This window comes from Canis aureus, chromosome 15 (genome assembly GCF_053574225.1).
Source record: "Canis aureus isolate CA01 chromosome 15, VMU_Caureus_v.1.0, whole genome shotgun sequence".
Lineage (NCBI taxonomy): Eukaryota > Metazoa > Chordata > Mammalia > Carnivora > Canidae > Canis > Canis aureus.
In genome coordinates this window covers 27,684,744-27,708,692 of record NC_135625.1, presented here as the reverse complement: position 1 = coordinate 27,708,692, position 23,949 = coordinate 27,684,744, and the positions used below count along the sequence as shown (strand labels likewise).

Here is a 23,949-nt window from a genome sequence, read left to right as displayed (position 1 = left end):
ATGTGTATTTTTTATACAAAAAAAAAAAAAAAAACCTGTAAATTCCAGATGGTCACTTTTTATTTATCTGGAGAGAATATGCCTGCTTTTTTATTTTCTCCTTTTGATTTAGTAAGCCAAATCATTAAATGCAATTGCTATGTGCAAAATTTTGTTGAAAAAAATCTAAGAACAGATGGAGTCATTTGATGTCATAGGTTATAGATTCGTATTCACTAAAAATAAGATTTTTCTCCCTATTAGTAGTGTTTTATTTTCTCAGTACTTTGATTAGGAAAAGAAAAAAAAAGTCTTAAGTATTTCATGAGAGAAAACTATATAAAAAAGGAATAAGAAATATCATGACATTTTAATATGGAATATGTGAACTAAGAATAACTTACATAATCCTTTTATTTTTCCCAGTAAAAATTCATTGTTATTTATTTTTCATGCAAAAGTAAGATATTTGAAGGCAGAATGATAGAAAAATAATTGTAATTCAGCATGACAGATGTTATAATCAGTACTTGGAAGCTCAAAAGGAGGAAGAACAACTTAATACCTAGAGAACTTGCACTGACTTTTCAGCTGGTTTTGATAAAATGGAAAAAAAAAGGAGTTTTCCAGACAGAGGATGAATGAGAATATTCTAGTAGAAGGTCTGCCAGGTACAAAAACATAAAATGAGAGTGAATATTCACAAATGCTTAAGAGAAGATTGATGAAAGGTTACTTTGGATAGATAATGAAAATATTACCGTATCTTGCTACGAAAAAGATACATGTGCTAGTGGATACAGGATACATGAGTTTTAGGACTGACTTTTTAAACTCTGATATGTTGCTTAGTTTCCATATCCTTCAAGTTATAGGGCCTCAAGATGATGACAGGAGATAAACATCTCTTGGAAGTAAAAGTGCTAATTTAAAAGGCAAAGCATACACTAGCAATAATTTTAAAATATTTAAATATACATATAAATCCTTGTAATGATCACATTTGCTTTTCTTATGAGAAATACATTTGTTTTCCATTTCTTATGAATGAATATTATTTTACTTTGCATCTGTTTTCAATCTGTGATAGAGAGCAAATGTTTTAGTATGTTATATCCAAGGAAAGCCATACTACATACAAAAATTAATGATGGATGTAAATTGAAGATAATTTTTAATTTAGATCTCTGTAAGTCTTCTATAATATGCTTTTTTTTCACATCTGTTCTCATTTATCTTTAAATTGACAATCTTCGTTCTCTTCCTAGGAGCAACAGTAAACTTAACATCATGTACAACTGAGAATGGATTATAATATAGTGCAAATATATTTGTTACTAGTTCAGTAAGATGCTCAGTGCCTCTGGGTATTGTATATAATTTATACAAATAGCAACTTCTATTTTATGTGGGTTTATGTCAATATTTTGACTTTATAAGCAGTAATAGGTGATTGACATATTCAGCAGAGAAAAGTGTGCACAGTAGTAAGTATATTCTGCTGTGACATTACTCAATACAAATGTGAAAGTAATACATGAAGTAGACTAGAGGTGTGTATGTGTGTAGGCATAGGCATTAGCAAACTCAGAACAATAGAAAAGTCTCAGAAACATAGCTCATCTACTGTATAGTTCCATCTTTTATTCTAATGCTGGGACTCTTCAGTTACACAGCCAGAATGGCTATGCTCACAGTTTAATGGTAGAAAATCAGCTGTTATCCCAGAGTTAGACATAGAGATTCTCAGATTTGTAGAGGCATTCATTAGTCATTCAGTCCTCTACTCAGTGAAGTAAGCTCTATAAATCAAATCTGACAGATGATCATCTAGTTTTTACCTCTTTCTAAAAATTAATGCTTCACCTAAAAATTATGTTACAAATGCAACTTTTTCCAAATGGTAAGTATTATGTAGGCTCTTTTTTAACCAAAACCTTTTCATTGATACGTTAGAATTTCAGTTAAATAAGTTAAATGATAATTCTCAACACTCAAGGCCTTGAAACTTAAAAAGGATCTTTAAATAAAAGAGAAGGAAAGTTGGGATCCCTGGGTGGCGCAGCGGTTTGGCGCCTGCCTTTGGCCCAGGGCGCGATCCTGGAGACCCGGGATCGAATCCCACGTCAGGCTCCCGGTGCATGGAGCCTGCTTCTCCCTCTGCCTGTGTCTCTGCCTCTCTCTCTCTCTCTCTCTGTGACTATCCTAAATAAATAAATAAAATATTTTAAAAAAAAAAGAGAGAAGGAAAGTTGGCTAGTTTAAAGCCACTTTAATTCATACATCTTAATTACAACTATCAAGTTTAAAGTAGTTTCACAGCTTATATTTTGGTAAAGCCTAGAAAACTCAAGTTTGCAGGAAACATTCTGAGGATAAAATCACATTTCTTTCTTGGCCCTACTGCCTTCAAATAGAGTACTTTACCTAGGGTTTATACACAACCATAGAACTAGTCATTCATTTGCTTTAAAAGCCTACTTTGGAGTTGTATGCACTGCATTTACTAAGTTCTTGCATTATTTTCAAATAAATAAAACTCTCTTCCTCTCAGATGTAACAGTTTATAGTGTAACTTCCTCTAAGATATAACAATTTACAGTAAAACTTCCTCTCAGATATAACAGTTTTAGTGCCTTAGGCACTGCCTTGGATCCTCTGTAACAACGGTTGACAGACTAGGACCAATGAGTGCTAAATCTAATCTGTCTACTATTTTGGTAAATAGAGTTGTATTGGAACATAGGCACAACTACTTGTTTCCTTATTGTCTATGATCACCTTGCACTACCACAGCAGAGTAGTAGCCATACATCCAACAGCTTGCACAGACCAAAGTATTTATAGATGAACTTTGAACAATGTGTTAGGGGTTCTGAATCCCCCACACACAGTTGAAAACCCACATAATGCTTTTTACTCCTTAAAAATGTATTAATAGCCTACTACTGACTGGAAGTCCTACTGATAATATAAATAATCAATACATATTTTGTAATGCTATATATATTATATACTGTATTCTTACAAATAAAGCTAGAGAAAATTTAAGAAAATCAAAGAGAAAGTACATAATACTGGACTACAGTAACAGAAAAAAATTGCATACAAGTGGACTCCAGCAGTTCAAACCTGTGTTTTTCAAGGTCAACTGTACTTTCTATGCCTTTACATAAAATTTACAAACTACTGCTCTGTAGGATGTGGTAAGTAAAGAAAGTAAATATCCACAACCTTATTACCTCAAGATAGTTGCTCTTTACTTTATTATATTTCCCTGCATGGAATTCCAGTTCTTATACTCTTCTGTCATCATTTTAATCTAACCCTGTAATATCCTCCCTCATTTCTTTTATGCTTTTTTGATTGGCAGCTGTCACTTACTTAGTTTTATGGCTTTGCATAAGTTATTCAGACTTCTCTGGGCTTTATTTTCCTTATTTGGAAACTGAAGAAGGAATCCATGTCAAAGAGTCTTATGGCAGTGGGTGAGATGATGAACAAGAATTTCCTGTCTTTTTAGGGGCTAACATTGTAGTGGCAGGAGAAAGACAGTAATTAAAAAAAAATGTGAAATCTCTTTCAAAACAATGGTTTGAAAAGGAAAAGGAATAGATTTGAGGAGGCTTTTCTGATGTCATTTGAGCAGAAACTGAAAGAGAAGTGAATTATGTGGATATTTGGGAAAAGAGTATTAAGCAGGGAATATCTGCTTTGTAATATCAAGTACAAAGATGCCAAGGCAGAGAGATTCCTGTCTTGTTGGAAAAATAGCTAGTAGGACGAGAATAAGATCAAACAAGGGCAGACAAATATAGGCTGTGGATCAGGGTGCAAATTATGTATGGCTTAGAGGCCATTTTGAAGTCTTATTTATTCAGAGTGATATGGAAAGCTTTTAAATTGTTCTGAACAGAAGAGTGACATTACTTGAAAAAGATATTAAGAAAAAGAATAAGATTTAAGGGTAGGAATTTCATAAGCAAGAAACCACCACCAAAATTCACAGGGAAAGATAAATTACCACATTAAGACAGCAACCTGCAAAGCAATTTTTAAAAGAATGACATCAGCATCATGGCAATGGGAGTTGTTCCTTTTGTCTTTTTGACTTACAATTAATTGGATATATGTAACCAAACAAAAGTACCTCTGCTCAATACACCACGACACTCCTCTGTACCTTCTTTAGTGGGTGAATAGGATGTCAGAGGGCTAGATCCAAAGGAGTTTGTGAGCTTGCCCCATACACACTGGCTGCCATTAGGAAAGGTAATGTGGAGAATGAAAAAAGGTACAGGGACCAGAGATGAAGTATTTTGGGGATCCAGCCAGCCTGATGGGAGAAACTGTCTGAATAGGACAGAGACAAGTTTGGAAGCAGAGAAAAGAGGAAACACACCCATCTGCCCCAGGGCAACACTGCACCTACTAGGCTTGAAGGGTGGTGGGCAGCAGCAGCTACATCTCTGACAGAAGAGGTAGAAAAGGAAAGTGGTGAGGGACAGATGACCTGGCAGTACAGGCTGTAGGGAACAGCAACACCCAGCTCTCTGAGGGGGCACCTCATGCCTCGAAGGAGGAAGAATAAAGGAAAAGAGCAGACAAGAACATCAAAGCGTCTTGAAAGAAAAGTGTTTCCTGCTAGAGGTCTCCAGTGTTTGAGCAGGTCAGCCCATGGACCTCTGGGATTTCCCCACTGGAGACTCCTCTTATTGGCCCAAGGACACTCCCAAAGCTTCAGATGCTCAGCCCACACCTACCCCCACTCTGCCACCAGTTTTTGTTTTGTTTTGTTTTGTTTGTTTTTAAATCCTGGTTCTTTTTACTGGCCTGCTCCTAAGGGTAGCAGAAAAAGCCAGCAAAAGAAAGCCCCAAAACTTGTGCTATAGCACCACCTTCTGGAAAACAGGATAAAGGTTTCTAATTGCCAGCCTGCTGTATTGTAATGAAGTACACAAGAAAGGTGTGTACTGTTTCAAATGGGACAGCAGAAGCACGTTTTTCATTTTTCATTATGAAAAATCACAATAATATGGTATCGCAAAAAGAATAATACTCCAGCAACTGAACTTCAAGACATGGAATACTGTAATTTAACTGATAAAATATTCAAAATTTCTTCATAAAAAATGAAGAAATTGAATTAGCTACAAGAAAACTTAGCTAATTCAATGAACTCAAGAATAAAATTAATGAAGAGGAGGCATTCTTTACCAGAGATATTTAAATTATAAAAAAAAATGAGAGAAATTTTGGAGCTGGGGAACTTAATAAATGAGGTAATGAATACATTAGAAAGCATAGAAAATAGGGCACATCAGATGGAAGAAAGAATAAGCATGCTGGGAGACAGGAATTTAGAAATGACTCAGAAGAAGAGAGAACTAATTTTTTTAAATTAAGAAACCCTAAAGAGTTGTTATTCTGTCAGACAAACATCAGAAAAATGGCATACCGGAGAGAGAAGGGGACAGAGTTTATTTAAGGTAGTAATAGCTAAGAACTTCCCAAACCTGGGGGAAAAATAAGGGAACACCTTATCACAATGCCAAAATATCTATAAGAAACTGTTAAAAATCAATTATAAAGGAATAATCTTAAAGACAGCCAGGGAAAAAAAGGAAAGTAATCTAGAAAGGAACCTCCACTAAGCTATCAATAGATTTCTCTGCAGAAACTCTACAGGCCTTGAGAGAGTAGAATGATATACTCAAGGTATTGAAAGATAAAAATTGCCCATCAAGAATACTTACCTGGTAAAGTTATCCCACACATATGAATGAGAAATAAAGGTTGAAGAAGCTCAACACCACCAGACATGCCTTGCAAATAATGCTGAAAGGAGTTTTTCAAGTCGAAATGAAAAGATGCTAATTAGAGACACAGAAAAAAATGAAAGTTCAAAAAACTCTGATAAAGGTGATAGTTGGAATTAAAAAACTGTAACTTTATATTAGGATAGTTAACATACTACACATGTTAGTCACTTAATTATAAAGTTTAAAGGAAAGAGCATTAAAAATAATTATAGCTACTGCAATTTGTTCATGAATTCACAGCATAGAAAGATATTTGTGACATGAGAAATATAAAAGGTGAGGAGTGAAAGGGTAGAACTTTTATAGGTGGATCAAGAAAAGAATGTTTTGTTTTTCCTGCTGATAGCAGCTTAGCTGAGATGTTTTATCTAAGCCTCATGGTAACCACAAGTTAAAAAAATAAAGACAGGAAACAAAAAAAAAAAAAATAGAGGAGGATATAGGGGGAAGACTGAACAAATCACCATGGAAAACCACAAATTTACAGAGAGAGAAGCAGGGAAAAAGAAACATTAGAGATAGAAACAACCAGAAGACAAAAGACAAGATGGCAATATTAAGTTCTTATATATCACTAATCATGATAAGTGTATATGGATTAAAATCACCAATCAGAAGGGGCAGACTAACAATAGATTTTTTTAAAAAGCAAGGTCCAAATATATGCTGCTTGTAGGAGACATTTCAGCTCTAAACATACACATGGGCTCAATATAAAGAGGTGGAAGAGAATATTCTGAGCAAGTATAAACCAAAAGAAAGTGGGATTAGCCATACTGAGATTGAACAAAATAGACTTCAAAGCCAAAAATGTTAACAAGAGACAAAGTAGATCATTATATAATGATAAAGTACATCAAGTAGATGTAACAAATGTAAATATATATGCACCCAACATCAGAACAGCAAAATATATTCAGCAAATACTAACAGATCTGAATAGAGAAATAGAACTCAATGCAATAAGAGTAGAGAATTTCAATAACTCAGTATCAGTAATGTATAGACCTATCCAGATAAATCATCAACAAGAAAATGGTAGAATTGGACTATACTTTAGAACAAATGGACATAGCAGACATATATAGGACATTCCGTTCAACAGCATAAAACACATTCTCTTGTCAACTGTACATGGAACATTCTCCAAGATAAATCATTTGACAAGACCCACAATACATACTAGCAAATTTAAGAAGACTGTAATCATACCAACTATCCTTTCTGACTGCAATGGTATGAAACTATAAATCAGTAAGAGGGAATCTAGGAAATCTACAAATATGGAGAAACTAAACAACCAGTGGGTCAAAAAGAAATCAAAAGGAAAATTTTAAAATATCTTCGAACAAAAAAATTTGGAAACATACCAAACTATGAGATAAAGTAAAAGCAGTTCTGGGAGATAAGTGTATAACAGTAAATGCATATATTGAGAAATTATAATCTCAGGTAAACAACTTTACACCTCAAAGAACTAAACAAAGAACAACAAATTAAGCCCAAATTTAACAGAAAGAAAATAAAGTACATAGTAGAAATAAAGACCAGAAAATCAATAGAATAGATCGATGAGACTAAGAGCTGATTTTTCAAGAAAGATAAAAAATAGGCAAACCTTTAGTTAAAACAAGAAAAAAAGAGAAGACTCAAAATTAGAAATGAAAGTGGAGATATTAGAACTGATACTTCAGAAATATATAGGATCATAACAGACTTCTATAATTACATGCCAAAAAATTACGTAATTTAGAAGAAATGGATATAGTCCTAGAAGCATAATTTGCCAACATTGAAACAGGAAGATATAGAATATTTTTATTCAAAAAAATATTTTTATTCATATTTGATCTGTTCATGTTTTCTTTTTTTGTTGTTCATATTTTCTATCCGTAATCAAAAGCCTCCCAACATGGAAAACCCAAGAACCAAATGGCTTCACTGGAGAACTTTACCTAACACTTAAATAAGAATTAATATGAAAGCTTCTCTTTTCTTTAATTGTTTTTTTAATTTATTTATGATAGTCACAGAGAGAGAGAGAGAGAGAGAGAGAGAGAGAGAGGCAGAGACACAGGCAGAGAGAGAAGCAGGCCCCATGCACCGGGAGCCCGACGTGGGATTCGAGCCCGGGTCTCCAGGATCGCGCCCTGAGCCAAAGGCAGTCGCCAAACTGCTGCGCCACCCAGGGATCCCAATATGAAAGCTTCTTAATCCCTCCAAATAGTACGGAAGTTTTCCAAACTCATTTTATGAGGCAGTATTACACTGATACTAAAACTCGGTAAGAACACCTCAACAAAAAACTGTGGACTAATATGCCCTGATAACTACAGATACAAAAAGTAGTCCACAAACTCAATAAACCAAATTCAAGAACTCTTAAAAAGAATTATATACCATAACCAGGTAGGATTTATCCCTAGAATGCAAGGATGGTTCAACACAAAAATCGATAAATAAATACAAAACATCAATAAAAGGAAAGATAAAAATCACGTGTATATCTAAATAGATGCAGAAAAAGTTTTGACAAAATACAACATCCTGTTGTGATAAAAATCCTTTGTGGATTAGGTATAGTCAGAACATACCTCAATATAATTAAAGCCATAAAAGAAACCCATAGCTAACATTGTATGCAATGAAAAAAAAAAATGAATGCTTTTCCTTTAAGATCAGGAACAAGACAAGGATACCCACTCTCACCACTGTTATTCAAAACTATGCTGGAATTCCTAGCTAGGGCAATCAAGACAAAGACCTAGAAGGCATCTAAATTGGAAAGAAGGAATACTGTTGCTACTTGCAGATGATATGAGTTTACAGAAATTGATATCAATATAGACAGAGAAAGAATCCCAAACTCTTAACCAAAAAACTGTTGGAACTAGTCAACAACTCCAGTGAAGTTGCAGGATACAAACTCAACCTGCAGAAATCCGTTGCATTTCTTTACGCTAATGATGAAACCTCTAAAAGAAATAAAACACTCCAATTTACGATAATGTCAAAACAGAACAAAAAAAAATTCTTAGGAATAAATTTAACCAACAAAATGAAAAAAAATCTGTACAACAAAACTATAAGACTTTGCTGAAAGAAATCAAAACACAAGTAAATGGAAATGCATTTTATGTTCATGGATCTGAAGAATATTGTTAAAATATCCCCACTTCCCAAAAGCCATCTACGGATTCAATGCAATGCTCATGAAAATATAAAGGCATTCTTCACAGATATAGGAGAAACTAATCCTAAAATTTGTATTGAATCATAAAAAGCCCCAAATACCTAAAGCAATACTGAGGTAAAAGAACAAAGCCAGAGGTATCACACTTCCATATCTCAAACAATTCTTCAAAACTATAGTAATAGAAACAGTATCGTACTGGGACAAAAACAGACACAGAGACTAAAGGAATAGAATAGAGAGCCCAAAATTAAACTCCTGCATATACAACCTACTAATATTTGACAAGGGAGTCAAGAACACTCAGTGGGGAAAAGATGGTCACTTCAACAAATAGCATTGAGAAAATGGATAAGCCCATGCAGAAGAATGAAATTGGATACCTATCTTGTGCCACTCACAGAAATGAACTAAAATGAATCCAAGACTGATCCTATAAAAGATCTGGTCCTATAAAACTCATAGGAGAAAACAAAGGGAAGAAACTCATAGACACTGGTCTTGATGGCAGTGAATTTTTGGATAAGTTACCAAAAACATGACAACAAAAGAAAAAAATTCAACATATGGGACTACACCAAACTTAAAAGCTCTACAAAGCTTAAAAAACAACATGAAAAGGCAACCTACAGAATGCAAGAAAATTTTTGCAAACCCCCAAGTATTAGATAAGGGGTTAATATCCAAAATATATTAAAAACTCATACAAGTCAATTACAAAAAAACAACCTGATTAAAAAATTGGCAGGGGAACTAAATAGATATCTTCCCAAAAAAGACATGCAAATAGGCAACAGATACATTAAAAGATGCTCAGCATCATTAATCACCAAGGAAATGCAAATCAAAACCACCTTGAAATATCACCTCAGTCTTGTTAGAATTTGTGACAAAAAGATAAGTAAATGTTGGCAAGTCTGTAGAGAAAACAGAACCCTTGTGTTCTGTTAATGGGAATGTAAACTGATGCAGCCGCTATGGAAAAACAGTATGGAGTTGCATCAAAAACTTAAAAATAGGGGGATCCCTGGGTGGCTCAGCAGTGTAGCGCCGCCTTCGGCCCCGGGTGTGATTCTGGAGACCCGGGATCGAGTCCTGCATTGGGCTCCCTGCATGCAGCCTGCTTCTCCTTCTGCCTCTGTCTCTGCCTCTCTCTCTCTCTCTATCTCTCATGAATGAATGAATGAATGAATGAATGAATAAATAAATAAATAAATAAAATCTTAAAAAAATTAAAAATAAAACTACCATATAATTCAGCAGTTGCACTTCTGGGTATGTGTCCAAAATCATTGTTAGATAGATACATGCACCCCTGTTTTTACTGCAGCAATATTTAGAATAGCCAGACATGGATACAACCTAAGTGTCTGTTGGTACATAAATGGGTTAAAATATTGTTAAGCTATGAAAAAGTGGGACATCTTACTGTTTGCAACAGTCTGGATGGAATTTGAGCACAATATGCTAAATGAGATCAAAGAAAGACAACTATTTTATGATTATGATATCACTTCTAGACAGAATTTTAAAAAGCCAAACTTGTCAAAACAGTAAAATGGTGGTTACCACAGGATTGGAAGTAGGGTAATAAGAGAGTTAAGGGTACAAATTTAGCAATGGGTGATAAATAAGCCATAAAGAATTAATACACAGTGAAATGAATATAGACAACAATATTGTACTGTAATCAAATTTGCCGAGAGTTTAGAACTTAATTATTTCAACCTTTAAGAAAGGGATAATTATGTAATGTAACAGAAGTGATAATTATTGATACAATGGCAATCAAATTACAATGTATAACTATCAAATTAACATGTACCTCTTGAATTTACATAACATGTCAACCATATTAAGTTTTTTTTAATATATAAAAGGAAAAAAAGAGAACTTCTGTTGCATTGTAGTTAAGAGCAAATGGGCATTGCCTCAAATAGCCTTGGTTTGAATTCTGGCTCCAGCACTACTTAACAGGTTGCTCCAATTATTAATCTCTATAAGTTTCATCATCCCAATTTATAAGTAAGACTAAAACAGCACCCACCTCATAGCACTATTACAAAGCTTAATGAGAAGAATCCATGTACAGTGCTTAGCTCAGTTGCCTGCGCATAGTTGGGGTAAATAAATGTTGGCTACTAGTATTAAATACAGGGATACTTATACACAAGAACACATCAAGGAAGAATCCAAATGCAACACTTCAGTCAATTCACGTCCAGAAAAAGGAAGTATCCTACAAATTAACTTAAGAAAAATACAAATATGGGGAAAAGATTTATAGGAATATGGGCAAAAAAATGAGCAATATACAAAAGATTAAACAAGAAAAGATGCTTAGCCTATTAATACAGATTCTTACTCATCAGTTTGATAAAATCAATAGTTTGGCAATACTGTTGGTGAAATAAAAGAAAAATACAATATGATTATACGTTAGTAAACTTAAAAATATACTTATGCCCCCTGTAAAAAAACTCCATCTCTAAGTGTAGATCTTACAGAAAATATTGCACATATACATGTAAACAGATATCCCTGTAAGAATATTTATAGTAGCAAACATTTGGAAAAAAAATTGTTCATCAGCAAAATAAAACAATAAAATGTGGTTTATGCTTATGAAAATCCTATAATTTTCTGTCACAAATTGAATTTGTGTGAAATTCAAAAACAATTCAAATGAGAAGCATGTTGCTCACATAGTTTTCCATTGTAATTAACTATTTGCAGAGGAAAAATAGTAAAAGAAATAGTAAAAAAAAGTATATCTTTTAATAGGGATAAGATATACTTATGTGACTACAGTTAATATCTAATATTTTTTGCCTAATAAAACATACTTTTTCTTGAGATTCTGTATATGGTTGTGTTTATAACACATATCTATGTGCCCATGGGTGTTTGTGTCTGTATAAAATTTTATCCTGAAAATATTTTTACATATGGCTATATTTTTATTAAAATTTTTAAGCATTTAATTTTGTAAAACTTATTTTCCCCAGGAATAGAAATAGTGCCATTTTCCCCATGATTTTATTAGTGGAATTTCAGAAGCTATGTTACTTGGAATTGATAAGTATTTATTTTACCTACAACATCTATATAAAATCATCCTAAAAGGTTATTTATATTTTTAATATTGGCAAAAAGTATTTTTAGAGTTAAAATAACCTGGAATTCTGTATGAATTTTCAGATCAAATATATGTATTTAAATGTGTAGATTAAAATTTATACTTGAATATAATAAAAAATGTTAAGATGAAATGCAGCTTAGAAACCAGACGTAATTCCCTGAGCATACAAAATCACTAAAGCTACATAAACAAGACTAAACCTTTTCATGAATAGAAGAGAAACTTGGGTATTTCTTATAAATGACTCTGATAATCATAAGGGAAGCTTAAGTCATCTTCCTAAAAATGGTGTGAGAGATAATCACTTGTAACCAATCCCCTGCTGTCATGAAATCCCCATCGTAATAACCAATCATTGTAAAGGTCAGCAGTTTCTTCATTTTTACTTACAAGCCATTGTGTAACTTTATGTCCCTGATCTTTATATTAGTCCTTGAATTTGGGGACTCATAGTTTAAGAACTGTTCTTACACTCCCAATAAACTTATACTATTTATTGATTTGGTGGTTTTAGCTTTGTTATTTCTGGACTTAGGATAGATGTAACTGGAGAAATATGAAAGGGAAGCCTAATTTAAATTCTTATTAAGGACGTATACAGTCAGAGTAGTTTGTTCCAATGAGCTAAGCAATAGAAATGCCCTGCATAGCAACAGTTTGAGCGATAGGAGCTTTTATTTTTTTTTTCTATCACTTTATTATAAGCATAGTCCTAAGACTCTAGACTCAAGGGAATTTATATGGGTGGATTGTCCAAAACATTCTAAGAATGAATCTTAAGTCCACAGACTACCATACTGGTAAAATGAAATATTTGTTCTCTTACACTACCCTTTTCAGGCCATTGTGACATGACTGAAAGTCAAGGAACTCAAGTAATTACCCAGATTTCAGTGGTTCTCAAACTATGTATGATCAACCCCTAAAAGTTCAGTGGTAGTATATGGTATATATGTGTATTGGTCTTGGTTTGAAAATGTGGAGTGAGAGAGGCTGGTATTGCACAGTGGCTTTTCTCTTCTATGCAGTAGGCTTCTAATCAAGGTTGGTTAGTTGGTTGGTTTTCTCCAGGAAGGATTCCATAAGGGATTGCTAAATAGAATAGTTTGAAAACCATTTTTATAGAAAGAGGTTATTATAAGCATAAATATCTAACTGGAGAAGTCAGGCATTTATTGTTTTCCAGAAGTTGGATAATATGGTCATGAAAGACTCAATTATTTTATAATTATCAATACTTTGATATAATGGTTATGAAAATAGAGTGGAAGTATTTACTCTGCAGAATTTTCCCTGACCTTCACTTAATTGTATAGATGTATCCAGATAAAATTCTTTGAGCTTTCACTGTTTGGAATAATAGAAGACACTTGGATATATCTGTACAGCAGGCTTGCTGATGGTGATTGTACATATATAGCAGTAGATATGAATAAAAGGAGACAATAAAAGTGAACAAACTGAGGAATTTCTGGGCTAAAATTATTTTAGTTTTATCTTTATTTTTTTAAATCCATTAGTTATTTGGGCAGAATACATAATGAATATGTTTCCAGAATTGATGAGTTCGTCTATGTCAAACATGTTTTAATACCATGGCAAAGAATGTTCTTATAAAAGGGAAAGCTCCTATCATTTTCTTAATCTCTGGCATCTTTCAGTATGATATGAATATATTCATCCAGGGGCACCTGGGTGGCTCAGTGGTTAAGCGACTGCCTTTGGCACAGGTCGCGATCCTGGGGTCCTGGGGTCTAGTCCTGTGTCAGGCTCCCTGGAGGGAGCCTGCTTCTCCTTCTGCCTGTGTCTCTGCTTCTCTCTCTCGTGAATAAATAAAATCTTTAAAATATATATATATTCATCCTGCCACAAGCAGACATTAAGTACAGATTTGTGTGTTCATTCTTAAAATGTCAATTTAACTAAATTAAGATCCTGCTAAATTTGTGAGAGTGGTTTATTATAATGTGCTTGTTGCTTTTGTAAGACTTATAATTGGTAAGAAAAATTTCCAAGTGACACAATACCAGACCTTAATAAATATTATTTAAACAAGATAATCTATGAAACAACACATGAAACAGAAGCCAAGAAAAAAAGTTTTGCACACAAGCCCTGAGGGGAAAAATAATATATTCTGATTTTCTATGATTGCTGATGAAAGTTGCCCCGTGACTATAATTAGTACATACCTTCATATATAATGTGAAATGGCATAACTGATTATGGGAATCCATATAACTCCTATGTGCTAAGAAAATGAAAGTCCTGAAACTTAATGTTTAGAGTTAGACCTTCAAAATCTCACAGTGTCAGGTTACTTATATTTAAATTAAGGCATATTCAAATACATGAAGAATGGTAATTTTGTGTTAGATGGAGAGAGTTAAATCATATCTAGTTCTGTGTACAGTTGTAACTTACTCACATCCTGGAACAGAACACATTGTGTTCAGATCCAGAAAAATTAATAGATTTTATTCGCATGTATTTCTGCAGTTTCCTTGACAACTACTATAGATGCTGCTATCACCATGGGGATGGTTCTTCTAAATGAAGCAGCAACATCCAAGGGAGATGTTGGTAAAAGACGGAGTAAGTCTGGTTGCTATTTTTGTAGTTTTGCTTTAGTCTTAAGATTCATTTAAGTAAAATGGGAAATATATAAGTCCTTAGTAAACATAAATTTCTAAAGAAATGTTCTGATATGAGAAAGGTTGCAGTTTGTTTTTGTTTTACTTTTTTCTGTTTCTTGGACGTGGGTGTACAAATACTTAAAAATAGATTTCTTCCAAAATGGAATTGGGTGATTTTCTGTGGAATTGCATATAAAGGAAAGCTGTTAATGCTTGTCAGGGGTGCTCCGACTCATGTCTACTGAAGCTGTAGTCCCCATAGTAATGTCCACACTACAGGGAGACACAAAAGTTTGTGGTCAGTCTTCAGAGATTTTATTGGCAAATGCTGTGTTCCTTATGCTACAAGAATCAGGTACACATTCAAGGACTCATAGTTTTCAGATAGGTTTTGTACAATGAAATATAACACCTTCTAATTACCTCCAAACTTCTTTTGATCAACAGTTGAAAAGGAGTTACCTGTCAATAGTATCTTTTCCAAGCTCTTTGCCTTTTCCAGTGGTATCCAAGATTTACAACTCCACCAATTTCCAGCATTGTTTCTAAGCAAGTTAACTACATTTTATTCTTTGATGGACTATTCCTTTCAGGGGGGTTATAGAAAAATAATTCATTTTTATGAAGTAAGAGGTTGTGGCAAGACAAGGGAAGAACACATGAGAAAAATCTACCATTAAGAACATTGGTTAGAAATGAAGAGAGGGCCTTAAACTTCCTGCCACAGACCTTTTTATAATAATTATCAAGCTCCTATATAATTTTATGATTAAACCTATAATTAAATTTTTTCTCAGTATGCTTTGCATTTCTGGAACATTTTTAAGCCCAGAATTTATGTTTGAGCAGCATAGGTATCTGAGAAACACAGTTTATTAAGAAGTTTAAAATAAAAATCCAGACTTACTTTCTTCTTGAAAGTATAGGGATCCCTGGGTGGCTCAGCGGTTTAGCGCCTGCCTTCGGTCCAGGGCATGATCCTGGAGACCCGGGATCGAGTCCCACATCAGGCTCTCTGCATGGAGCCTGCTTCTCCCTCTGCCTATGTCTCTGCCTCTCTCTCTCTCTCTCTGTGTCTCTAATGAATAAATAAAATCTTTAAAAAATATATTAGCTATGGTGACCTATATATAAATAAGTGATTTCTAAGTAGTTGTCTTAAGTGTTAAAATATTTTAGATGTAATATGCAGTTTAATCTGTCCTTTGTTTTCCCATGGTGGGATCTATACACTATTGTAAAGAAACTACAAAATAATCTAATGCATTACTTTCAGTTAAGCATTGTACAGAATATCATTTTATGATACATCTTTTGAATAAACAATGTGATGCTCTTGGAATTGACAAATAATGTTTATGAAGACAGATGCATTATTATATATCCTGTCTTAAGTAATAGTAAGATATACATAAATGTTTTATCTTACATCAACTGTAATATTGTTCATAAAATCACTTTCCTCTTGGTAGATATTTCTCTACATATCACTCCAGCGCCCAGCACTGTCATATTATTTATTCATGGATAGTGTGAGAGAAAGAGAGAGACATGGAAAATATATTTTACAATTACTCCTTTTTGATATATAGTACAACTACTATTATTATTGCTCATATCAGAGTGATTCTGTGTCATCATAGCATTTTCTTACAAGTATGTTACCTTGTACGGGCTGCAGTGGTTCATCCAGTAATTACTAACCCCTCACACAGTACTCGATTCTGCTGCTCCCTTCACTGTAAACACGGACCTGAGTATCACTGTTTTGTTCCACTGCACAGAATCAAGGAGGTCTGTTGTTTTCTTTAATCATGTACTTTGAGCTTCAAAGAAGTAAAAGTGTTTTGTTTAGATTCTGAAAATTAAAAAAAAAAAGGAAAGGACAAAGTGTTTGATAAAGATATCAAATAGGTTAAGGGGTAATGTAAAGCATTAGATAATTAATTCTAGGTTTAATAAGATTGTTGTAAGCAGAGATGTTATTGTTGTATCTAGTGCCTGGTTGTCTGTCATACTTGGATAGTCTACACATTTTTATAAAGGTGTTTTTCATTTTGGGATAGTCAGCAACCTGCTCTTTTACTTTATTTTCTGCCAGTATTCATTTGAAGTTCAACTGTATGAACTTTGTCTGAAATGAAATGTCAGAGAGGCTACAATTGAATATTGTTAAGCACTTATGACTTTCAACAATTTATACTCAAAACTGAAAGAATGATATTCCTGCAGAGTTGAATGAAAACTGACAGATTTCTAGACCATCTTCTGACAGTGTCATACCTTATCTACTCCTTAATTTCCAGGATTATAATTAAACCTAGTCTCAGACCTGCTAGAAGAATTTTTTTTCCAGTATATATCATTTTAGAAGTATACTGAACTGCTAACTTCTTGTTTTCCTGTGCCTTAATGTGTTTCATTTTTTTACTCTGGTCTTCTAATTATTTCAGATATTTTGAGTATTTTTATAAGAATTCTCTAAAACTAACAGAAGAATACAAGTATTGTGCAAATGTTTCATTCTTAAGTGCTTAGATTTTCTTATTAAAAGTTAACACTATTTTCTATTTATGGCATAGATTTAAGTCAATTTCAATTTCTTTAAATATATTTCTTTATTTCCAAACATTTGCATTTAATTGGCTCAGATTTTTAAGCATTTTAATTTTATAAGCATGTATTTTACGAATAGTAATAAATCTTGTTTAACTACTCTATGTTTACATAAATATATTTCCATTGTATATATTACATATATTTATTGCTCTTTGACTTTAAAGTCTTCCTAACTGTAACACAAAGGAAAAGAAAAAAGTATTTTCCCTTTTGTTGACTTGCCTGGGATAAAGTGATACTGAAAACCTGGACCACAGCACATTCAACTCTAATATTAGCCTTCTGTTCATTTGTTAAAACAGACAACAGCACTTTGACACAAGTATCTACTTGGGAGGGGGCGGGGGTTGCCTCTTTGGCTCTCCAGAATCCGTATTACTTCATTCCTGAAAGTTTTATTCCTAGCTTTTGTGCACTACGATGACTATTTCTAAGTAACAGGCTTTAACCAAAGCAATAATCTAGCCAATAATCTAAAATGACATTCTTTTGTAAATATTGCATGGCATCTGAAAAGAATAAAATTCTATTTACTATTCTATATGCAAATGTCTAGGCTAATATAGCCAATGCTTTATAAGGCAGGGGCTGATAATCTTGTTTGTGGTTTATCATATATTTTGCTTTGTTTTGATCCCTCTGAGGCATTTTAGTACTTGTAGGAACTCTGTAAGAGAAGAAAACCACCAGAAGACTTAGATCAGTCACTTGTTGTTTTCATACCCCAAATAGTACATTTTCATTGAGAAGAATGTGGAAAATAATGAATACATTGTATTTTGGATTATCTGGTTTGTTGTGCCTGTATGTGCCATGAACTATTAAAATGTAAGTATACTGTTATTAATTGAATGCATTTAAAAAACATATGCATTTGGGTTGCATTGTCTAGACACTAATGGCATTTTCTGTCTCTTTCTAGTAATTTGCCTAGTGGGATTAGGCCTGGTGGTCTTCTTCTTCAGTTTTCTACTTTCAATATTTCGTTCCAAATACCACGGCTATCCTTATAGGTAATATCATTATACTAATGTGAATGTTCTTATTTTTAACTAAACAATTTCAATGGTTAATGTATATTTAAAGGCTAATATAAAGTAGCTAATTCATTTGCCAAGTGATTTTAAACTCAGTTAAGCAAGTTTTTGAGCACCTGCCATGTGTTTAGCTCAGACTTTGCAGAGGACCTATAAAGCAAGGGCCCTGTTCCCAGACAGATTATTTTCATTTTTGAGATACATATGTATTATATATGTACATATAATACAGTGGGTTTTAGCTTTGTGGAATTCATCAATTTTTTTTCTTTTGTCTGTCCATCCAATCCTTCACGTTCAAATTCTTTGGCTTCCTCAGGTATATATAGGATATGTGTTTCCTCTCATGACATTTACATAAATGCATCTCTTGGAACTAAAAAAATACAGTATATAGGCAGCAGTATGTGCCCCCCCCCGCCCCCCAAAAAATACCAATTTTACATTTGACAAGCTTTCTACCTTAATTAGTCTAGCACATGGATTTATGCTGAACTTATCCTGGTTGTGGTAGATCCTGCTTGGGGTTTCATTTTTTATTATTGGACTGCATCATTTTCCTTTTGAATGATCTTTTATTTTTTTTCTCAGAAATTTTAATCAGTTGTCTTGTGAATGTGGTAAGAAATAGATGATAAACATCAAGAGCAAGTGTTGCTAAAAGGTCTGCAGAGATTACATGCCAGAGATTTGGATAAATCTTGAGCTAAATCCTAAAAACCTGACAGCACAGGGTTACATCGATATATACATATATACATCGATATATACATCGATCCAACTAGTTCACTGGAGAAGTAAAGGTGATAGCGCAAGCAAGAGAGAGGTAATAAGTGAGTGGGAGACAGAATTCTGAGTAGAGTGGAAATGTGAGATGTTGCTAAAGAGGGAAAAGATCTCTCTTCCCACTGAATTATTCTGTGTAAGAAGCTTGGCCAGTTATGAACATAACATAGCACTGCAGTTTGTATTCCCTGAAATGCACAAGCATTAAAGTATTTGATGAAAAAAGAAAAAAATCAACCTTGTTCATCTCAGATAAGAGCAGTTTGTAAGGAATGAGAGGATGAGATATAGGACTCCTTTGTTCTAGGGAAAGAAAAGCATGCAAAATATTCCCGAAGGTATATGCTGGCCTAAGTACTTCTGAAAAGACGTCTGTGGACATCTGTCTTCATAGAGAGCGAGGCCCTACCTACCGTTAACCCTGGGCACCAAGAGCTAACTTAATGCAATCAGCTGCAGCAGACATACACTGAAGTGGGCTTGCAAAAGACCAAGGCTATATACCCTTGACTTTGAGATGAACTACAAAGACAAACACACTTTTCCCTTTAAAAAGAACGAAAAAACTTCCCACTTCTGCCTACTTTAGGTAATACCTGTACTTTGGATAAACTGTTGAGCTATCCTCTCAGTGCAAATGCACATTTGAACATAACACCATATACTAATTTAAACATCACCTTTAGCCTAGAACTTTAGCTCCAATGCCAGAATATTGTCTCGAGTGTAATGCCTTAGCCTCTTATAGTCTTCGATTTCTTCCTTTTAAATTTCTGTGAATTATAACTTTTGTACTAAGAAATACTACTGGTAGTTTAAAGGTAATCCTAGACATAGTTCTAACTTATTTATTCTACATAATTTTGAATTCTGTTTAATCTACAACTTCTACTTTCTTCTATACAGTGGATCATTATGTGTTTATTTTTTGTTTTTAATCTTAAGCTTCACAAAGCCTTATTTATGCCCTTCATTATATTTTCTCAATACTTAACACTATTATTTTTGTTGATCTTTGTAACTGTTGAAAGGGATAAGTCCGCTTGAAATATTTATCCTATCTCCTTAAATCTCTCTCATATTTTAGTCATAAGAGTGTTTTTTCTACAGTACCAGTAGGTTTCATGTTGTCATTGACTTCTCCCAGATTCTTTTAGGTTTCAATAAGCAGACTTGGTGGATTTAAACACCTGATCTGAAAAAAAAAAAAAAAAAAACATTTAACAAGACCAGATTTGACTTTATTCTTTAAACAAATTGTAAAGAATGAAGGAAAAAATAGGTTATTTACAGAAAATATCAACATATGTACTCAGAGGTACAAATTTGATGACAGAAGAAGCTTAAGTACATGTTGGCATCTCAGAAGCAGTTCTTAAAGAGCTTAATTTTATTTTCTTGGATTTTAAGAATAATACCTAAGATCCTTCTTCATCCTCAATCTTGGGAGCCAAGTAGTACTTTAAATGTCCCATATCAGCAATTTTATACTGATCTGTTACTAACTGTGTGACCTTGAACAAGTTACTTGACTCTTCTACATTCTGATTTTCTCATTTGTAAATGGAAAAAAAAATTTACATACTTCATTTGACTATTGTAAGGATGACATGAGAAAATGCATGTAAATTACTTAACACATTGCCAAGTACATGGTAAATAGCACATAGTATTAATTACTCAGTAAATGTTAGATGCTTATTATTAATTCAGATTAAATATAAATGAGTTTGAAATATTTACATATGTTTTTCTAAGTAAGATTTTCTTTACACTGAAGATTAAGTAACTTTTATATTTGCATGATTCAGTTGAGTGAAGAACAGATTTTCCCTGAACCTTTTGATGAACTTAATTGGGCTCCTGAGTCCCTTGAAACTACCAGTGAAATATCACGATTATAAAGAATTTGGTCTAATTACCATCTGAGCCATAGTTCAAAAAAAATTTTATTAGAGTGGTATACTGCATTCATTTTGTATATTAAATAAAGACTAACTTTAGGCTCATTCGATTTTCAAAGAAAAGTGAAGAGCTAGTAGTGATATATAATAGGCTTCACTTATAGGTAATTTCCCATTATTTTCTTCTGATGCAGTTTGACCTACAAAAATTCAAAAGAATTTTATGAAAGTACTTCTGATCCAAATGACATGAAACATTCTCTTTTAATTCTATCACTTTGCTTTCTGTTTACAAAACTCTTTAGTTGTCTTAGCGAGATAGAGTAGCCGGATGGAAAAATATTTACAATCAGAAGAGCAGAATTCATGTTCAGCATATAATTTTGTAATTAAGAAATCTGAGTTTAAATCTCAGATCCTCTCTTCACTAACTTTGGGACTTGGAGTTAAGTTCTGGATCTCATTTCACTTCACTTTGAAAACTTTTAGTTTTTTTGTAGATTTGGAGACAGGCTCAAATTGTTATTTGTCTCACATTATGTCTCTGTCTTTTGCCAAGATATTTAGCTTTGTTGAGCTGCTTTCTTGATTTGTAAACTTGGTATAACACCTATCTCAGAATTTTGTGGGGATAAATTATATGATCAATTTGTAATGCCTGAAATGTAGTGGGTTCTCAATAGATATTTTCTTCACCCACTTCTTACCTGTACAAGCCCTTCAACTTTAGCAACCTCATTACATTTTTGTTTTGCACTTTACTTCATTACGTTGTTCATTAAATATTCATACATAACTATTTACGTATTAAAGTCATTTTCAAAAAAAAAAGTCATTTTCATTCTGTAATATTTTGAGGCATTTTAGAGAAGAGTCCTTTTTGTATCTCCAACGTGCTGTGCACATAGTAGGTGCTCATCATATTAATTGACTATTTAACTCAAAAACATTTTTTATTTATTATCTAAATGCAACAGGAACCATTAGGATAGAAACAGTGAAAAGAAGAGTACTGGTTTGCCACATTGTACAACTCCAGAAGATGGAATTCACGTCACATGACACCTCATGGAGTTGTCAGGTTACTCCACACACCTCAAGTGATGTGTGGTGTATGGAAAGATAATTATTTCAGAAACCTGAGCTATAAAGATGCAAACTCAGATTGATTCTTAACTGGCATCAAATAATAAAAATATTTTTTAATTAAGCTTATAATGGACATAGAAACTATCTTCTATTGTCTTAAAAAATTTCTGTGATTCTTGATGTCCTTGGCTATTTTGAGATAATGAAAAATGGAATGACATTCAGTAATGGAAAGTACAGAATAATAGCTAAGAATGAGAGACATTCATATGAGTTTTAAGAAGAGTATGATAGTGAATAAGCATAATAAGGCAAAAGAGAAAAAAAATCCCAGGGTATACAGTATAGTGATCTCATACTCATTTCTATATCTTACATGTAGATCTTTCATCTGTAGAAAAAATATTAAATATAATCTTGAGCTGTACAAATAGAAAAATAATATCAAAATGATGTGGTAATCAACCCACAGTACATATCACTGATAAGAATTTCACTGGGATTGTCTTTCTCCTGCTGAGTTCCAGCTTTGAAGAATGACATAAAGGACCGAAGATTTAGAGAGGATTCGGAGAAGAGCTGGAATGCTCTAAAGGCACCATTGTCTGGCCCCTATCTTATCTAGATAAGGAATATAGTGCTAAATCTTGTAATAATATTTTGCAAATGGAAATTGAATCTTAAGGACTATTTTTTCCATATTGTTGTATTTCACTGTGGTGTATTGGAAAGTGATCTGGACTTTGAGTGAGAAGATGTGATTTGGACCATGGCACTTTAAAACTATAACCTCAGGCAAGTCTTTTAATCTTCTCTGAGCCTCAGTTTTCCTCATCTTTCAAATAAAGACATAATATTTCTCTCATATGTAAGACAAGTTGTAGCAAACTATTGCTTTACAGATGTAAGATAACTTTTAATTGTGAGAATCTACATTCCAGTCTTAGGCTGTTGTGCTTTGCTTTAGAGATAAGCCCTCAGATACAAACGTTAAGCAATAGACTTTGATCCATGGAATTAACCACTTGACAAACAGTAGTTTTTAAAAATATCCCCATATATGCATATGCCCTCCAAAAAAATGTAATTTCATTATTTACTTATGTCATTTCTTTAGGAAAGAAAGCAGAACTAAGACAAATGACAGAAATGCATTTAATTCTTCCTAGGACAAATGTAGTCACATCTCTCTTTCCACTAACAAACAGTATAAATTTTAGTTTTCAAGATAATAAAACAAAATACAAGTCTTTTAAGTATATGTTAAGATTTTTTTAATCAACATTTGATCATTTTTGAAATAGATACCAGGAACCTCTGTATAAATCCAAAATAATTTCTGTAGAGAATTGTTCTTTGTTTTTCTTTTACATTTTATACTGCTCATTCAACCCCTCCAACCTCACAGCACATTAGCCTGAGCAGATATACACAAAGATAGTTCTAGAGGGTGAGTTCCGTCTTGAAAATGCAACTTTACTCTGACAGAAACTCCAGCATTCAGCAACCCATTGAAAACAGAAAAAGTATAGGCAGCTCCTTTTTATTCTTTTTTTTCCCCAGATAGTAGCCACCTTCCTGATCATGCCTAGTTATTAATAACCATACAATGAAAGCTGTTACTAAGTCTCTCTCAGGTTAGGCTGTGGAGAAGTGACCTTAGCAGTAGTGAGACTTGACAGCTATTGCCCTGTGCAACCATAGAAACGAAAAGATTTCCATACCCAAAGATCTTGTTCCCT

General features: G+C 33.4%; 1 protein-coding gene across 5 annotated transcripts in view; it reads left to right on the top strand.

Moving 5' to 3' along the window:
• Window positions 1–23,949, top strand: part of TUSC3 (tumor suppressor candidate 3) — a 223,199-nt gene that overhangs the window by 194,549 nt on the left and 4,701 nt on the right. Inside the window, exons 8-10 of one of the 5 annotated variants that reach the window (XR_013352777.1) lie at window positions 14,657–14,731; window positions 18,124–18,219; window positions 18,314–18,404. Coding sequence is in view for 4 of the 5 variants with exons in the window: in XM_077848949.1 (XP_077705075.1) it covers window positions 14,657–14,731; window positions 18,314–18,404; window positions 22,940–22,958 (185 nt within the window). In the remaining variant the exon portion in view is untranslated. Of the gene's footprint in view, window positions 1–14,656; window positions 14,732–18,123; window positions 18,220–18,313; window positions 18,405–22,095; window positions 22,121–22,734; window positions 22,763–22,939; window positions 23,003–23,949 lie in introns of those variants that run through there. The other 4 variants (XM_077848949.1, XM_077848951.1, XM_077848952.1 and 1 more) reach the window with 4 other exon arrangements.